This window comes from Mytilus galloprovincialis, chromosome 7, assembly GCF_965363235.1.
Source record: "Mytilus galloprovincialis chromosome 7, xbMytGall1.hap1.1, whole genome shotgun sequence".
Classification (NCBI taxonomy): domain Eukaryota; kingdom Metazoa; phylum Mollusca; class Bivalvia; order Mytilida; family Mytilidae; genus Mytilus; species Mytilus galloprovincialis.
The window spans coordinates 24,323,491-24,341,672 of record NC_134844.1 but is presented as its reverse complement, the minus strand read 5'-3'; the positions used below and the strand labels follow the sequence as shown (position 1 = coordinate 24,341,672).

At 33.1% G+C, this 18,182-nt stretch overlaps 1 protein-coding gene across 1 annotated transcript in view; it reads right to left on the bottom strand.

The window, feature by feature from the left end:
• The window catches only part of LOC143084163 (uncharacterized), a 120,744-nt gene that overhangs the window by 38,224 nt on the left and 64,338 nt on the right, over positions 1-18,182 (bottom strand). The window contains exons 73-86 of the mRNA XM_076260570.1: positions 16,232-16,429; positions 14,717-15,020; positions 13,911-14,327; positions 12,351-12,477; positions 11,998-12,092; positions 11,020-11,205; positions 10,378-10,558; positions 10,072-10,238; positions 9,467-9,594; positions 8,380-8,632; positions 7,905-8,076; positions 7,085-7,328; positions 6,086-6,203; positions 4,827-5,005 (exon numbers count right to left, since the gene is read on the bottom strand). Of these exons, the coding sequence (XP_076116685.1) occupies positions 4,827-5,005; positions 6,086-6,203; positions 7,085-7,328; positions 7,905-8,076; positions 8,380-8,632; positions 9,467-9,594; positions 10,072-10,238; positions 10,378-10,558; positions 11,020-11,205; positions 11,998-12,092; positions 12,351-12,477; positions 13,911-14,327; positions 14,717-15,020; positions 16,232-16,429 (2,769 nt within the window). The remainder of the gene's footprint in view (positions 1-4,826; positions 5,006-6,085; positions 6,204-7,084; positions 7,329-7,904; positions 8,077-8,379; positions 8,633-9,466; positions 9,595-10,071; positions 10,239-10,377; positions 10,559-11,019; positions 11,206-11,997; positions 12,093-12,350; positions 12,478-13,910; positions 14,328-14,716; positions 15,021-16,231; positions 16,430-18,182) is intronic.

Genomic DNA, 18,182 nt, shown 5'->3' with positions numbered 1-18,182 from the left:
TAATTGTCCTTTCTAATACATATTAATAAATGATGAAGTGTAGAATAGTAAAATTGGGAGCCTCATTTGTTGAGAGGTCTAGGCAGTTGATATTTAAACATAATAAGTTACCTTAGGCTGCCATCACTATGGGTTTCAAGACTTGCTAAGTTGATTTGTAGTAGAGATGGACAGTGCACTTGATTTATTTGATGGGATAATTCTGTCAGTTACCAAATGAAAGGCAGAGATGGCCTGAGGTACTTCTGCACTTTTGGATTAGATTATGCAAGGTTGCTGTCTTATTGACATATACTGTGGATTCATTTATTTTCGTGTGTATCAATTTTTGTGGATTGCTGAAAACTGTCATATTCATGGATATTAGATTTTGTGGTTTTGCCAATCTCTGAACACAAAGCCTATTGAAAATTTGTTATTGATTGCACATTTGAATTCTTGGTTCACCTGTATCCATGAAACCCACAAAAATTGATATCCAAAGAATATTTATGAATCCACAGTACCCTATGATCCTTTTTTCATTTTTAAAAGTACTTTTAAAAAGCCATGACACAAGTAAACACAGGCCACTGAATTCTACAGAATCAGTAGTTTATAACCATTCAATCTAGTATCACTATCTACAACAAATTTTAATGTTCAACCAGATGCTCCGCAGGGCACAGCTTTATACGACCGCAGAGGTTGAACCCTGACGGTTGGGGCAAGTATGGACACAACATTCAAGCTGGATTCAGCTCTAAATTTGGATTGTGATTAAATAGTTGACACAGCATAGGTTTCGGACACAGAATGAATGTGGTCTAATGAACTTAAAATATTTTTTTTTGCCTTTGAGCAATTCACTATGCTGTTGAATATTAATCCTCTCAAAAAAATGTTTGAAGAAATTTTCTTTTTATTTATGAAATCTGAAATGAGAAAAATTTACTCCCCCCGCCCATTTTTTTTTTCACATCCCCCTTTCCCTTTTTCCAAAACTGATCTCAATTCAAATTTCTAATGGAGTTTGCAACAATAACTACTCATTTAAATACATCATAAAATATTAAAATGTAACAAAAGGTGCTTGTTATCACTGAATGGTAAAGATTGTTTTAATTTATCAGTTGGTAGTAAAAGTGAATATACATTGTATATTGTATAAAACAATGATTTAAGAAGTTGATTCAACTACTATTCTGGACAAAGAAAGATAACTCCAATCAATTGAAAATTTCTATATTTCTTGCTATTGCGCAATACTGTGCAATTGAAAATATTTGCTATTGCACAATACTGTGCAATTGAAGATTTTTTGCTATTGCGCAATACTGTGCAATTGAAAATTTCTTGCTATTGCACAATACTGTGCAATTAAAGATTTCTTGCTATTGCTGAATACTGTGCAATTGAAAATTTCTTGCTATTGCACAATACTTAATGTAATAATTTTGGATCCTGATTTGAACCAACTTGAAAACTGGGCCCATAATCAAAAATCTAAGTACATGTTTAGATTCAGCATATCAAAAAAGCCCAAGAATTCAATTTTTGTTAAAATCAAACTTAGTTTAATTTTGGACCCTTTGGACCTTGATGTAGACCAATTTGAAAACAGGACTAAACATTAAGAATCTACATACACAGTTAGATTTGGCATATCAAAGAACCCCAATTATTCAAATTTTGATGAAATCAAACAAAGTTTAATTTTGGACAACGATTTGGACCAACTTGAAAACTGGGCCAATAATCAAAAATCTAAGTACATTTTTAGATTCAGCATATCAAAGAACCCCAAGGATTCAATTTTTGTTAAAATCAAACTAAGTTTAATTTTGGACCCTTTGGACCTTAATGTAGACCAATTTGAAAACGGGACCAAAAATTAAGAATCTACATACACAGTTAGATTCGGCATATCAAAGAACCCCAATTGTTCAATTTTTGATGAAATCAAACAAAGTTCAATTTTGGACCCTTTGGGCCCCTTATTCCTAAACTGTTGGGACCAAAACTCCCAAAATCAAACCCAACCTTCCTTAAGTGGTCATAAACCTTGTGTTTAAATTTCATAGATTTCTATTTACTTATACTAAAGTTATGGTGCGAAAACCAAGAATAATGCTTACTTGGGCCCCTTTTTGGCCCCTAATTCATAAACTGTTCAGACCTCAACTCCTAAAATCAATCCCAACCTTCCTTTTGTGGTCATAAACCTTGTGTTTAAGTTTCATTGATTTCTTTGACTTATACTAAAGTTATTGTGCGAAAACCAAGAATAATGCTTATTTGGGCCCTTTTTTGGCCCCTAATTCCTAAACAGTTGGAACCAAAACTCCCAAAATCAATCCCAACCTTCCTTTTGTGGTCATAAACCTTGTGTCAAAATTTCATAGATTTTTATTTACTTAAACTAAAGTTATAGTGCAACCAGGTGCTCCGCAGGGCGCAGCTTTATACGACCGCAGAGGTCGAACCCTGAACAGTTGGGGCAAGTATGGACAAAACATTCAAGCGTGATACAGCTCTGAATTTGGATTGTGATCAAATTTTTGACATTACATGGTTTTTTTTTTACACAAAACAAATGTCAAGATTTTACAAATCAATTAAAGATTTCTTCTTCAAACTTTTTAAATCTAAAATTAAATAGTTGATCATGACACAGCATAGGTTTCTGACACAGAACGAATGTGGTCTAATGAACTTAAAAGTTTTTTTTTGCCTTTGAGCAATTCACTATGCTGTTGAATATTAATCCTCTCAAAAAAATGTTTGAAGAAATTTTCTTTTTATTTATGAAATCTGAAATGAGAAAAATTTAACCCCCCCCTTTTTTTTCACATCCCCGTTTCCCTTTTTCCAAAACTGATATCAATTCAAATTTCTAATGGAGTTTGCAACAATAACTACTCTTTTAAATACATCATAAAATATTAAAATGTAAAATAAAGTGCTTGTTATCACTGAATGGTAAAGATTGGTTGGTAGTAAAAGTGAATATACATTGTTTATTGTATAAAACAATAAAAAAAACTTCATCAGCAACATTTTATATTGGCAAATTTCCAATGAAGTTATTTACATAAAGTTATTGGCAAATAAAAATAGAAAATGACATCATAGTCATGTCTGGCAAATGTCCAACATACATTATCTAAAAACATTTTAGATAAGATAAGGAAAAAAAGCTTCATCAGCAACATTTTATATTGGCAAATTTCCAATGAAGTCATTTACATAAAGTTATTGGCAAATAAAAATAGAAAATGACATCATAGTCATGTCTGGCAAATTTCCAACATATATTATCAACTACTATTCTATACAAAGAAAGATAACTCCAATTGAAAATTAATTGCTATTACACAATATTGTGCAATTAGATATTTCTTGCTATTGTGCAATACTGTGCAATTGAAAATTTCTTGCTATTGCACAATATTTCATATGGAATCCTGATTTGGACCAACTTGAAAACTGGGCCCATAATCAAAAATCAAAGTACATATTTAGATAAAGCATATCAAATAAGCCCAAGAATTTAATTTTTGTTAAAATCAAACTTAGTTTAATTTTGGACCCTTTGGACCTTGATGTAGACCAATTTGAAAACTGGACCAAAAATTAAGAATCTACATACACAGTTAGATTTGGCATATCAAAGAACCCATTTATTCAATTTTTGGTGAAATCAAACAAAGTTTAATTTTAGACCCCCATTTGGACCAACTTGAAAACTAGGCCAATAATTAAAAATCTAAGTACATTTTTAAATTCAGCATATCAAAGAACCCCAAGGATTCAATTTTTGTTAAAATCAAACTAAGTTTAATTTTGGACCCTTTGGACCTTAATGTAGACCAATTTGAAAACGGGACCAAAAGTTAAGAATCTACATACATAGTTAGATTCGGCATATCAAAGAACCCCAATTATTCAATTTTTGATGAAATCACACAAAGTTCAATTTTGGACCCTTTGGGCCCCTTATGCCTAAACTGTTAGGACCAAAACTCCCAAAATCAATACCAACCTTCCTTTTGTGGTCATAAACATTGTGTTTAAATTTCATTGATTTCTATTTACTTAAACTAAAGTTATTGTGCGAAAACCTAGAATAATGCTTATTTGGGCCCTTTTTTGGCCCCTAATTCCTAAACTGTTGGAACCAAAACTCCCAAAATCAATCCCAACCTTTCTTTTGTGGTCATAAACCTTGTGTCAAAATTTCATAGATTTCTATTAACTTAAACTAAAGTTATAGAGTGAAAACCAAGAAAATGCTTATTTGGGCCCTTTTTGGCCCCTAATTCCTAAAATGTTGGGACCAAAACTCCCATAATCAATACCAACCTTCCTTTTGTGGTCATAAACCTTGTGTTAAAGTTTCATAGATTTCCATTCTATTTTACTAAAGTTAGAGTGCGAAAACTAAAAGTATTCGGACGCCGGACGACGACGACGACGACGACGCCGACGCCACGTGATAGCAATATCGTATAAAAACCAAGAACATGCTTATTTTGGCCCTTTTTGGCCCCTAATTCCTAAAATGTTGGGACCAAAACTCCCAAAATCAATCCCAACCTTCCTTTTGTGGTCATAAACCTTGTGTTAAAATTTCATAGATTTCTATTCACTTTTACTAAAGTTAGAGTGCGAAAACTAAAAGTATTCGGACGACGACGACAACGCCAACATCATACCAATATACGACCAAAAATCTTTTAATTTTTGCGGTCGTATAAAAATTAAAAAAAAAGTTTTATCACTACCTCTCTATTTTAAATTGTCACCCAAAATCCTGCTTTGTTGATATGCCCCTGTATACTTACTATAGGGGGTTCATGGTCTATCACCACCCCACTGGTATCAAAGGCAGCTACAAATCCTGCTTTGTTGACAGCCCCCACCCTGATACTGTACAATCCTCCCTGGTGCAGTGACAGTCCTGTGTGTGTATATTTAGCTCTGTGTATATCATCTTTTATTTCTAACCATGCTCCATGTTTGTCTGAAATAAGATGAAAAGTTTGTTTACTAAATTATAGGATACTCTCCTCTCTACTGAAATTGATAGATTATTAAATATTCTAAAGTAATCTTTTGTTAATAATCGGTTTCTCCTTTTTCCTACATGATATGTATTATACAAAAAATTGTACAATTGAACAAAGAACAAGAATGTGTCCATAGTACACGGATGCCCCACTCCCACTATCATTTTCTATGTTCAGTGGACCGTGAAATTGGGGTCAAAACTTTAATTTGGAATTAAAATTAGAAAGATCATATCATAGGGAACATGTGTACTAAGTTTCAAGTTGATGTAACTTTAACTTCATCAAAAACTACCTTGACCAAAAACTTTAACCTGAACTTTGCACTATCATTTTCTATGTTCAGTGGACCATGAAATTGGGGTCAAAACTATAATTTGGCATTAAAATTAGAAAGATCATATCATGGGGAACATGTGTATTAAGTTTCAAGTTGATTGGACTTCAGCTTCATCAAAAACTACCTCGACCAAAAACTTTAACCGGACGGACGAACGGAGGCACAGACCAGAAAACATAATGCCCCTCTACTATCATAGGTGGGGCATAAAAATTAAAATACTTACAATCAACAGGTCAATTTCTGGCTTATTGTTATACATGTCCTTATTTATAACAGTTCAAAATAAAAGTGGTTTTTATTATAAATGGAATGATCATTTCATTTTATACCAATTCTATAATAACTATTGACATAATAGCATCTACTAAACATTTTTGCAGCAAAACTGAATCAATTTAACCATCCTTAATTTAATCTTTATTTTACAAATATGTGTTACTGTAAATTCACTTATTTTAGTGAATACCAATTTTCGTGGACTCTAGAAAAATTGTATGTTTATTGATATTTCTACCAAAGTTTGCATACATTAGCATATAGAAAATTTGGTACTTCGTTAAACATTTGAATACATGATCTACTTCCAGCAATGAAATCCTAGATAATTGGTATCCAACAAATAATAATTAATCATCAGTATACTTTAAGTACATTAAGGCATTTAAAATAGTAGGATAATATCAATCCTTACTAGGTACAATCTGTGTGGTGATTCCCTGATGTCTCTCATATATTTGGAATTTATAATGGTCTAGTCCAGACTCCTCATCCACAAACTTGAAGTTGGCTGACAATGTGGTATTCCCAGACTACAATATAACAATTCAAAGTTCTAAACCTAAATTAGTTAAAAAAGAATGTGTAAACGGATGCCCCACTCGCACTATCATTTTACATGTTCAGTGGACCCTGAAATTGGGGTCAATACTTTAATTTGGCATTTAAATTAGAAAGATTTAAAGACAACTTCTTCAAAAAATACCTTGACCAAAAACTTTAACCAAAATTTTAACCTAAGCTTCGCACTATCATACTATCTTTTTCTTTGTTCAAAGGACCGTGAAATCGGGGTCAAAACTTTAATTTGGCATAATAAATTAGAAAGATCATATCATGAGGAACATGTGCACTAAGTTTCAAATTGATTGGACTTCAACTACATCAAAAACTACCTTGACTAAAAACTTTAACCTGAAGCGGGACGAACGAACGCACAGACCAGAAAAGATAATGCCCCTCTACTATCGTAGGTGGGGCATAAAAATCTAATTTGGCATTAAAATTAGAAATATCATACCATAGGGAACATGTGTACTAAGTTTAAAGTTGATTGGACTTCAACTTCATCAAAAACTACCTTGACCAAAAACTTTAACCTGAAACTGGCAAATCTATTTTCTATGTTCAGTTGACCGTAAAATTGGGGTCAAAAGTCTAATTTGGCTATAAAATTAGAAAGATCATATCATAAGGAACATGTGTACTAAGTTTCATGTTGATTGGACTGCAGCTTCATCAAAAACTACCTTGATCAAAAACTTTAACCTGAAGCACAGACCAGAAAACATAATGTCCCTCTACTATCGTAGGTGGGGCATAAAAAGAAACTCTGAAATCACAAAGGAGAGGGAAAAGGAGGACACAAGTCTTGCATGACAATGGAACTATCGTATCAGACTCAATTCATTACCTGAAATTCTATATCCTTTCCTGGTTCCAGACCATCTCCCAGACTTATCAAGGTTGGAGGTGTCAGATCAACCACAAACCCATTTGTAGTATTCACAATAGTATTTAATGCTCCATTTGTTGTCCTAAGGTTGACCTTGACTTTATCCTTATGCTGGAGGTGAAAGTTCAACCATTTGACACTCCTTGTGGTATTGGAATATGGAACCCAGTCTCTGATAACACTGTAGTCATTTGTCTGATTCCTGGACAAAGGGTAAAGTAGCATTCAAAAAAATATGTGAGAAGAAGGCTATTAAAAAAATACAAATATATTTTTATATTATGTCATACATGTATATTTTGAAGAACAAAATCGCTATAATGATAATTTGGTTATTTACATATATATATATTCATTAAATTAGAATTAAACTTAAGTTTGATAAACCTTTCCCCTTCTAGTTTGAGAGAAAATTTTGAAAATAGACCAATCAGAATCAAAGATGTCTCTCAGGGTCATGCTTTTCATCAAATGGATAAACAACAGAAAAGGAAATTATTTCTTTAATATTGGTATTATTCTCAAGTAATGTTTGGTTTTTGAATAAAACAGCATTTTCATCTGCAGAAAAGTGATATTCTCTGTACAAAACGTCTATGTGTTTACATGTATAATCATAGTAAAATAATATTGCATAAAACAAATACTGTCCTTAATTGTTTCTGTAAATAAGTGCTGTAATTGACTTTTGAAAAACAAATTCAGATCATCCAAAAACATAGAAATTGTCTTATATAAACATAAAAACCCAGAACTTTTGTGATAATGATCTACATACGGAGCTCTCTCAACTTGTACTTCATACTGTTTGATGGTAGACTCTGGGTCATAGTAGTTTCTCCATTGTACCTCAACCTTGGCAGGACTTGGAGAAAACTCAATATCTTTAAATCCAGTAACATTACCATCAACAACCTGTCCTGGGACTGGCTTTGTTAAATCTACCGTCACTATAAATAAAATGTTATTTTTTTATAAATTGACAGGAAAAAAATTGAATAATTCAAGTTTTTAAGTAAAATACACACTTTGCAATTCATTGCATCCTATAATCATGCCTTTCTTTGTATTGAAAGGGTCTATAGAACTGGAAACTATCACAACATTGTACGTAAAAAATCCACACGGTTTAATCCTTAATACATGTAATTATCATTTTTCCAAAGAACTCATAATACATTTCTAGATAGTTTTCTTTCAATAAATCTAAATTCTTAAGACACCTTCCCTTGTTCCACAATGTCTCAACTAACCTCCATTTGATATGCCCACACAGTTCCTCTGTCTAATGGCTCCATTGTAAGCCCACACTGTAGTGTAATAAGTCTTTCCATGTTCTAGATATTGACCTGTAGACAAGGGTACACATGCTTCGTGTGTTTTCCTGTTATACTGAGTCAGATTGGCAATGTCTGTAACATTAATGTCTGGTAGAGAGCCTGCACTCACCATGTAAAAGGCAATACCTGACTCAGGATCATAGAAGTGTAACCAGTTAGCACACAGCTGAAAAAATATTTAAAACTGAAACAATACTGCATGATAATTTAAAAGACTAAAAGTTCATACTTTATTTCCATTATGATAAAACTGTATTCCCAAAAAAATGTGTAAAAGTTCTTCAACATATACCCAAATTGTAATACAGTAGCTATACATTTGTTTTAAAAAAAAGTGGGAAACCAGGCAAAATTAATGTTTGATATATAATAGAACACTATGTTTCTTTGCTGAGCTAGAGAAAGCATGTTATCAAACACTGACATCCTTCTTTTTTGATACATTACATGTGTTCTTTGTAGAGGGTTATTTTGATGCCCAATCCCTTCTGTTTCTGATATCAGCAGCCATATGCATGGTCTTATTTCCATTCCATCAAAATTGGAAAAAACATGGACAGCCAAATGTTTACTGTGATTATTACAGCCAATTTCAATGAGTGTGTTGGCAAATGTAATATATTTGGTTAGCTTGCTTGCTAGCTGAACCGTGAAGTCATTGTTAAGTTAGGTAAACTACCCTCCTTTAAGAGTAGACTAGTCAGCCAGATAACCAATCTATATGTATGTAGGACTGGGCTACTTCGAAAGGAGGGTAGAATACCTTACCTAACAATGACTTCACAGTTCAGCTAGCAAGCAAGCTAACCAAAGAAATTACCTTTGGCTACACACTCATTGAAATCGGCTGTAAATTTCAACGTTGAAAGACTGGAAATCAACTGAACTATCAATGAATTAACAAAAGCAAAAATAACAATTTGGGGAATGTATATGTAAGACAAATCTTTCCCACAATCAAAAGATATAGTATACACCAAATTATCATAGTTACACTTACAGTATCAAAGTTTTTGGTGTAGAGTAGGTCTGTACCATACAATGGTCCATCATTCACTGTACCAGGTTCTGGTGGGGTCTTGTCTATAATAATGGCCTGGTCTGCTACACCTATAGTCCTCAAATCAACTACAAAAAGAAAAGATAAATGCATTTTAATTTTGTAATCATTGATAGTGTCGAACAACAATAATATTGTTATATCGAAATTTTTTCAAGACAAAATGATTTTTTTTCACATTTTAACTACTAAACAAAATCTCTAGGAGTAAATTAAGGCTTTACATTGTAACATTACACTGTTATCATATTAATTCACTACATGTAGGTTTCAATTTCATGATAACATCAACCTTAAATTGTCTTCTGTTGATTGAACAAACTGTTTATTCTTAGATATCTTAACCAAATGAAACCACAGCTGACTGCAAAACAAATTGAAGGTTTCATGTTAATGAAAGTCACTTTGAAGGACTTTGACAGCAAAACTTAGAAAAAAGAGTGTGTAGGATCTTGTGTCATGAATTGATATGCTACATTTGTTTTCCATTTGAAGAATTGAAGTAAAATTTAAATCCTCGAACTCTATAATCTATATTAACCTACCTCTATTCACTGCCTTGATTTTGATCCAGATTGGTATACCATTTGACAGTCTTTTAGTGTATGAAATGTTAGGGTTAAAGGTTAGTCTTGTCCATTCCATCTCATCACAATCACGTGTGGTGTGTCCAAAACATAAATCATTGGACTCTAGTCCAGAATCAGGATCACTAAAATGAAGAAAAAAATAACTAACAAGTAATCTTACTAAAAATCTAGAAAGATTAAGGAGTAATCTTTTACGTCTTTATTTAGCCATACATATATATAGAAGGCTTAAAATATGATAAATGTATCAACAAAACTTACCTGGAATTGTGTTTTGCAGTCAATTCTAATGTATCTTCATCATAGTTGATATCAAATATCTCCCACACAAATGGAGGAGAATTGTCCACTATATATGGTGTGGTATGACATACTGTTGTTGATAATGGCCCTCCATACTTTACTTCATTTAAAGCTCTCACTGTGATAAAGTATGTTCCATCTGAAAACATATATAATCTATGTTCAATTTCAAATTACAAAAGTTAATGACCATTCAACTCATACTTGAATGATTGATGGATTCGTCTTTAAAGCCCCAATCAACATTGTAGTGCTATTTTGTGGGGGTCAGTTTTTATTTGTGGAGGAAGCCAGAGTGCCCTGAGACAACAACCAACCTTTGGTAGGAAAAAACTCATACTTGAGATATCAGGTATGACATTATAGAATCTAAACTATAATTTCTAGTACAAAAGCAGGTAATCTTTTATAGGGCCTTGTTCTGATTGGTTCCCTTCCCACATCTCACAAAGCAATTAGAGAGCGAGATTTCAAGAGTTGCCAGTAGGGAATTCCTTACATCATTGGTTGTTATTAATACATATAAGCTGAACTAAAATACCCTATCTGCAATAAAGGAGTGACCTTCAACAATGAGCAAAGCCTGTAACGCATAGTTACCTGGAAGTATTGTATATGGAGCTGGTATTGGACTGATCATGGCTGAATTAGTCCACTGTGACTTGTCGAACAGATGTTTATGTGGATCATGATGAGGGTGGATCAAATCCTCACAATGTTGTTTACCCACTGTAATAGTGTATCCCAATAATCCACTCTCCTTGTCATTAAAACCATCCCAGTTAGCTGAAATAGTGATATATCTCTATTAATAATCATGGAATGTTAGTTGCATACTCCTAGCAAGTTCTTAACACACACTTTTTATATGCCAATTTAAAAATACCTTTCTTTCTTAGAACCCATGAACAACAGTAAAAGTAAAGGATTCAGAAAGATGAAAATATGATGCAACAGTCTTAATAACTTAAATATAATCTTGAAATAAGCCTTATTTAAGAAACTAACAATTGGTATACTGTGTAATGTCAGAGATAGTTTGGAATATATTTGATTTTAAGGCCAATTTGGCTTCCAATGGCAATTGTACTTCTCCTTTCAAAACCAAACAGCCTGAATAGAAAAATAGTGAATAATATTGAATCTCACTAGATGCAGTATTAGAATCTATATTTCTTTAAAGGTATGACATGACATATCGATATCTTTCAAATTCTTGCACTTTCCTGTACATTTCCTATGTCACAACAAGAGCCGATTGTTCAATAATGTCATTTACACTGATATGGTTAATCCCTGTTACTCATTCATGAAGACCAACATGAGATACTCATTAAGGGCCGACATCAAAAGATCGATGTAGGATAAAAAAAACTTAAATCAAATAGTTTGGGGGTGGGGGTTAAGATTCTGCAAGTTTTGTATATACAAAATCGATTATTACATATATCCCTATTGGTCAATCAATTTTTCTCAAATTAAGTTAAGAGGGGGGGGGGGGTAGGGTGTCAGTGAAAAAACTATGTGAATTAAGGTTTTTATCCTACATTGAACTTTTGATGTCGTTCCTAAGCTTACCAGAAATATATCTGTTTGCTCTGGTGTATCTAAGGTCAGTCATCGGGTCTGGTCCATTGAACACAGTCAGAGATCCTTGCCCATCAATAATTAATCTGAAACATGCAGGATAACCATCAGCAACTCATTCAGATTTAAAAAATATTTACATTTCAAAGTTCACTGAATACAGGTGTTGGTTTTTTTTTATATTGCATTTATTTATTTCAATTAATAGATTTTTTATTTAAATCATCTCAAAATGTGAAAACTTAAGCTTTCTAGGTAGCATTAGAAGAAAAAAAGATGTTTTGGTGGCTCAATAATTTTAAGAAAGTACTGAGATCTATCCATTTATGCTTTGTATAAAGTACCTGTGATTTTTGACTTTAGGATTGATCCCTTTGCACCATATTTTCCAGTCTGGTCTGTTTTGTTCTGGAATCATACTTAAACACGGAACAATTTCTAGGTAGTCAGCACTGGCATTCTTGATTAGACCTAAAAAAAAAAGAAGGTTTAACTGTCTGAAAAACCAATCCAATGTGTTATATAGGAAGAATGACAAACAAAGAATAGTGTCAATAAAGGACACCATGCTCTGCATAAACTATCAATTTCCATTTTAAGTGAATTACGAAATCTTGGCAATAACCTTACATTGGGCTACATTTACAAACTAGAGGCTCTAAAGAGCCTGTGTCGCTCACCTTGGTCTATGTGCATATTAAACAAAGGACACAGATGGATTCATGACAAAATTGTGTTTTGGTGATGGTGATGTGTTCGTAGATATTGGCACACCCCTGTGATGCCATATTACTTTACTGAACATTATTGCTGTTTACAGTTTATCTCTATCTATAATAATATTCAAGATAATAACCAAATCAGCAAAATTTCCTTAAAATTACCAATTCAGGGGCAGCAACCCAACAACCGGTTGTTCAATTCAACTGAAAATTTCAGGGCAGTTAGATCTTGACTTGATAAACAATTTAACCCTGTCAGATTTGCTCTAAATGCTTTGGTTTCAGAGTTAAATATAAGCCAAAATCTACATTTTACCCCTATGTTCTATTTTTAGTCATGGCGGCCATCTTTGTTGGCTGGACAGGTCACCAAACACATTTTTTAAAATTGATACCCCAATGATGATTTTGGCAAAGTTTGGTTGAATTTGGCCCAGTGGTTTCAGAGGAGAAGATTTTTGTAAAAGATTACAAAAATTTAAGAAAAAATGGTAAAATTGAATATAAAGGGCAATAACGCCTTAAAGGGTAAACTGACCATTTTGGATTTGTTGACTTATTTGTAGATCTTACTTTGCTGAACATTATTTCTGTTTACAGTTTATCTCTATCTATAATAATATTCAAGATAATAAACAAAAACAGCAAAATTTCCTTAAAATTACCAATTTAGGGGCAGCAACCCAACAACGGGTTGTCTGATTCATCTGAAAATTTCAGGACAGATAGATCTTGACTTGATAAACAAATTGACCCCCATGTCAGATTTGCTCTAAATGCTTGGTTTTTGAGTTATAAGCCAAAATCTACATTTTACACCTATGTTCTATTTTTAGCCATGGCAGCCATTTTGGTTGGCTGGCCGGGTCACCGGACACATTTTTTGATTTAGATACCCTAATGATGATTGTGGCCAAGTTTGGTTAAATTTGGCCTAGTAGTTTCAGAGGAGAAGATGTTTGTTAAAGTTAACAGACGACAACGGACGACGACGGACGCCAAGTGATGAGAAAAATGATATTGCACATGTTAAAAAAAGTTCAAGTTGAATTGAAACAGACCTTAAAACAGAATCCCTCCTACATCGAAGCAGGATATATTTATTTTTTATATGTTATTTTATCAGGTTGTTTTTATTTCATTCAAAGTCTTAGAAATTTAAAAAACTAAACATCATCTAACCTGTTAATGGTGTAGTCAGGTCTACCAATACGCCTCTAGATGATATGATATTAGTGTAAGCCAGAACATTTACCATCATAAAATTGAAGTAGTGTATCTTATTATGCTGTAAGATCAGTTGATCATAAACAAACTGTTTTGTTTTTCCTACACCAAGTCTTTCATAATGTTCAAATAGTCCTGACTTGGATCGTTTGTAGTCATGGCCTTCTATGGCTTCAACTAGTTCACATTTAGCGTTGCCAAAGTCATAATTAAAACTCATGCACTTTGTGTGAGGTAGATCAGCACATGCCCTGGCACAGTCTCCAGGGGAATTCTTGGTAGTATCTGGGCCAGCTTTAGGTGCTATCAAACGTCCTGTACGGGAACCAGTGAACATCTTTCTCAAAACTTCATGGTTAAATGGATCATATCCTAAACAATTATAAAAAGAGCAATTAAATCTTTAGGTATGAACTTTAAATATCAACAGTACACCAAACTATATGGCTTATAGATTATATTTCCATCATTTAATTACTTCATTTTTTTTTTCTTTTGAAGCGGACATATATGGCCTCAGAGTTAAATGTATATCATCAAAATTAGACATTCTCATTAAAAATTATGAATTTTATACAAAAAATGTACTCATCTAATATCAAATTAAATGGTTCTCTTCAATTATTGTAACTAAACCTTCATACAATGCTGTTTGTGAGAGTTATCTCCCTTTTTCAAAAGTCTACTTTTTGTATGAAATTTGCATAAAGTTTCATTTGATACTAAAGCTAAACATAAGTACATGTACAAAAATTATTTACCAATGTTGAATGTGTGCTGTTGTTCTTTCATGGAAACATCAGCCCAACTAATAACTTGATCTCCATAGATATCCTTGCCAAATCCGACACCAACCATAGACTGTTGAAGGTCTGAGTCTTCATACACTGTAATTGATGCTCTCATTACAGCTGGATTACTAGAGGTAATGTATTCCTCTTGGAAACGACCTCCAGGCAAGGTAACATCATATGTTGCTAAGTAACAGCTTGCCCTTGACCTTTGACCCGAGTCATTTTCAGCAATCATAGTGAAGTAAAGAGGAACTCCTGATGTTTTTAATCTCTGGAAAAAAATATATATTGCAATGTAATATATTAAATTTCATAGCCATAAAGATGAGAGAATAAAGAATATAAGATTTGAGCTATCCATCAGAGCTTGGCTAAGGATATCTGAAAATTCCTATGGAGAATATGACATTTCATTTTGAAACGCACACACATAAAAAAAAAGATTAATGAAAATCTACACAGAAATCCAGGAGTTTAAGTAAATCTACTGACAATGTAACCTTAATCTTTGGGTAATTGGGCTCAAATCTAACAGGCACTTTCCTATCTCCATAAGGTTATTCCAAATTGAATATACAATAGTTTTATGATTTTATTTTCATCTTAAAGCTCAAAATTCAGCATTGTGTCAAATCAAATGAACTTACAACCTTGATCTTTGATTATGTGACCTTCAAATTCATAATCTCTCTCTTACCAAATTGATTTACTCTACAAACATTTGTAATGACTTAAGGTTTATGACCCCTTCTGTAGCCATGAAATTACGAAATTTTCAAAATGCAATAGTTTCAAAACAGCAAAAATAATGAATAATAAAGATGGTTAATTTTGAACATAAACTAGGGGGAAACTTTGTGCAAAGCATTATTATTTATTGTTTCATTGCGTTTAATAGAAAAAGGGGATATTGTGGCAAAAAATACAATATTTTTGTAGAAAATCCACAGACTTTAAAAACGAGATTTGTGTTATAAAATCTTAAACATAGATTTTCTGTGATGTGCTAGCATTTATTGTTTACAAAAAGTCCTAAACAGTCTTTAAATTCCAAAAAACCTCGTGCTGAGTCACTAAAGTTGAGTGCACCCTAGAGGGTGTACTTGAACTGGTCCATATTTATATTTGTTTTAACCAATATCTAAATTTATAAACTTGACTTAAGGAAATCATTGTTAGCACTGCATGCAATAGTCCTCTATATATCAAGCACTTAATTGCCAAATATAAGAGTAAAAGGCGAAAGGCTGAGGATTTTCTGTAAAATTGCATATATTAAGCATTGAATCAACACAAGGGTACATAATCCTTAATTTAACAGACAAGATATCCAAGGGGAATACTCTGTAAATATGGTACCAATCTACTGAACATTTGTCAAATATGTCTATTTTTACAATACTATTGTACAAGTTGGAAAAACATTTAATTCTTAAATTCCAGAAATGTTATCGTATTCCTATACAAGATAGACCATTTTACCTCCTTTACTATTGTAGATGGGCCTCCCAGTTCTTTCTCATTAAGGACATCATGACCTCCAGGAACAGTTCCCACATTGAGAAATAATTTGACCTGACATCTGTCGTCTGCTGCTCTTACAGCTATCTCAAAACGAGGCTCAGTAAAGTCTAATCCTGGTAACTGTCGGACCTGACATGGTGCAGCTCCTCTCTTTTTCTAATAAGAAAAACACAAACACTACTGATAAATTAAATTAAAATATTTGAAAACATAAAGTTATTGATATAGTTAAGTACTATTAATAACCTTTGTCATATAACCCTTGTCAGCGGGGACCATAATATTACGGCCCTACCCAGACCACCATTATTTTGGCATCAATGGTGCTCCATACATTTGTAGGTCATCATAATGCCTTTTAATTCGGAGTGTATGCACGTTTTCTCAATCTGACACTATTGATTGGCATGTTTCTGACTTTTAATATTCATTTTGAGCTCAAATACGAACTTCAAAATTTAAAATCGGACAAATTTGGGTTATTTGGACAAATACTGTTAACCTAAAGGCACATAACGACTGATCATGTTTATTATCAAAATACGCCAAGGAAACAACTACTTCCGGTTGCAAGTCCAGTTAAAGTTCATAATCGGAAAAAAATTAAAATTTTGTGAATTTTGGGGCAAATGACCTTCTTTACACTGATGAACCAAGATCAGTTTCACTCCGACCTAACAACTGTTATGATAAAAGCGTTCACTGGGGTCCACTCTACATGAAAACTACAGATGGATGCATCTATTAGCATCTCCCGGACTTACAGGTCAAGAAAAAGAAAGAAAAAATGTCAAAACTGACGCTTTTTGTACCCGAGGACCAACTTTGGGGCAAATTCCAGCCTCCTCATCCCGACCACCCACCCCGTGATCCCCCATCTTAGATTTATTGCAATCAGTATGCATCAGCATCAGGGTACAGTTCATTTGCATATCTTTTGCATAATTTTGCAAATACTCGAAATTTAGACAATTTCTGATAACAATTCAGCATGGTAAGGGTTATTATAGAACTGCTTGATATAGCATTTACATGATATTGTTACAATTATGGAGAAAACAATTTTGAATATAGGTTGGTATTTAATTCAAGTAGAAGCAAATGGAACAGGGAATGTGTGAAAGAAACAAAAACTTTACCTAAGAGCAGAAAACAACCCAACGCCACCAATGAGTCATCATGGCAGCAAGAAAATCTTACACCCTGAGTCAGGCTTCAGCTAGCCCTCAACAAAACTGTACACCAGTTTGAAGAATTTGACTCCATTATAAACTTCATAGCATATGAATGAACCAAAATTTAAAAAACCCACATAGGACTACCAAGGCTAAAGGTTCCTGATTGGGACAGGCACAAAAATGTGGCAGGGTTAAATATGTCAGATTAGTTGAAAGGAACAATAATAAAGACAGACAACCCCTTCAGCAGTTACTTAATCAACTACAATCCATTTCCCTTTTCACAAAGTGACCTACTGAAATAGACTATTTACAGATTTGAAATAACATAAGCAACACGACAGGTGTCGCATGTGGAGCAGAATCTGCTTAACCTTCCAAAGCACCTAAGGGTGCTATAAACAGTTTCGTATAAAAAACTAGGGGTTATTCCCCAACTAAAATTAGACATGGAGGGAAGTCCCTTTTGATCAACATAATTGGTGAAAAGTATCATGTTTTTTGTATTTGGTTGTAAAGATATGTTAATTAACTTCAATTAAAACAGGTTAAATGATTAAAATAATTTAATCAAAGCACCAAAGGCGCTGTAGGCAGTTAAGTAAAAAAAAGGAGAGGCAAACTTGGCAGAAGTTAATACGAATATTGTTGAAAAATTGGTGAAAATATTATCTCGGCTATTTCTCAAGTATTGAATAATGTTTGTACTCTAAAGTTTTCACTATCCAATC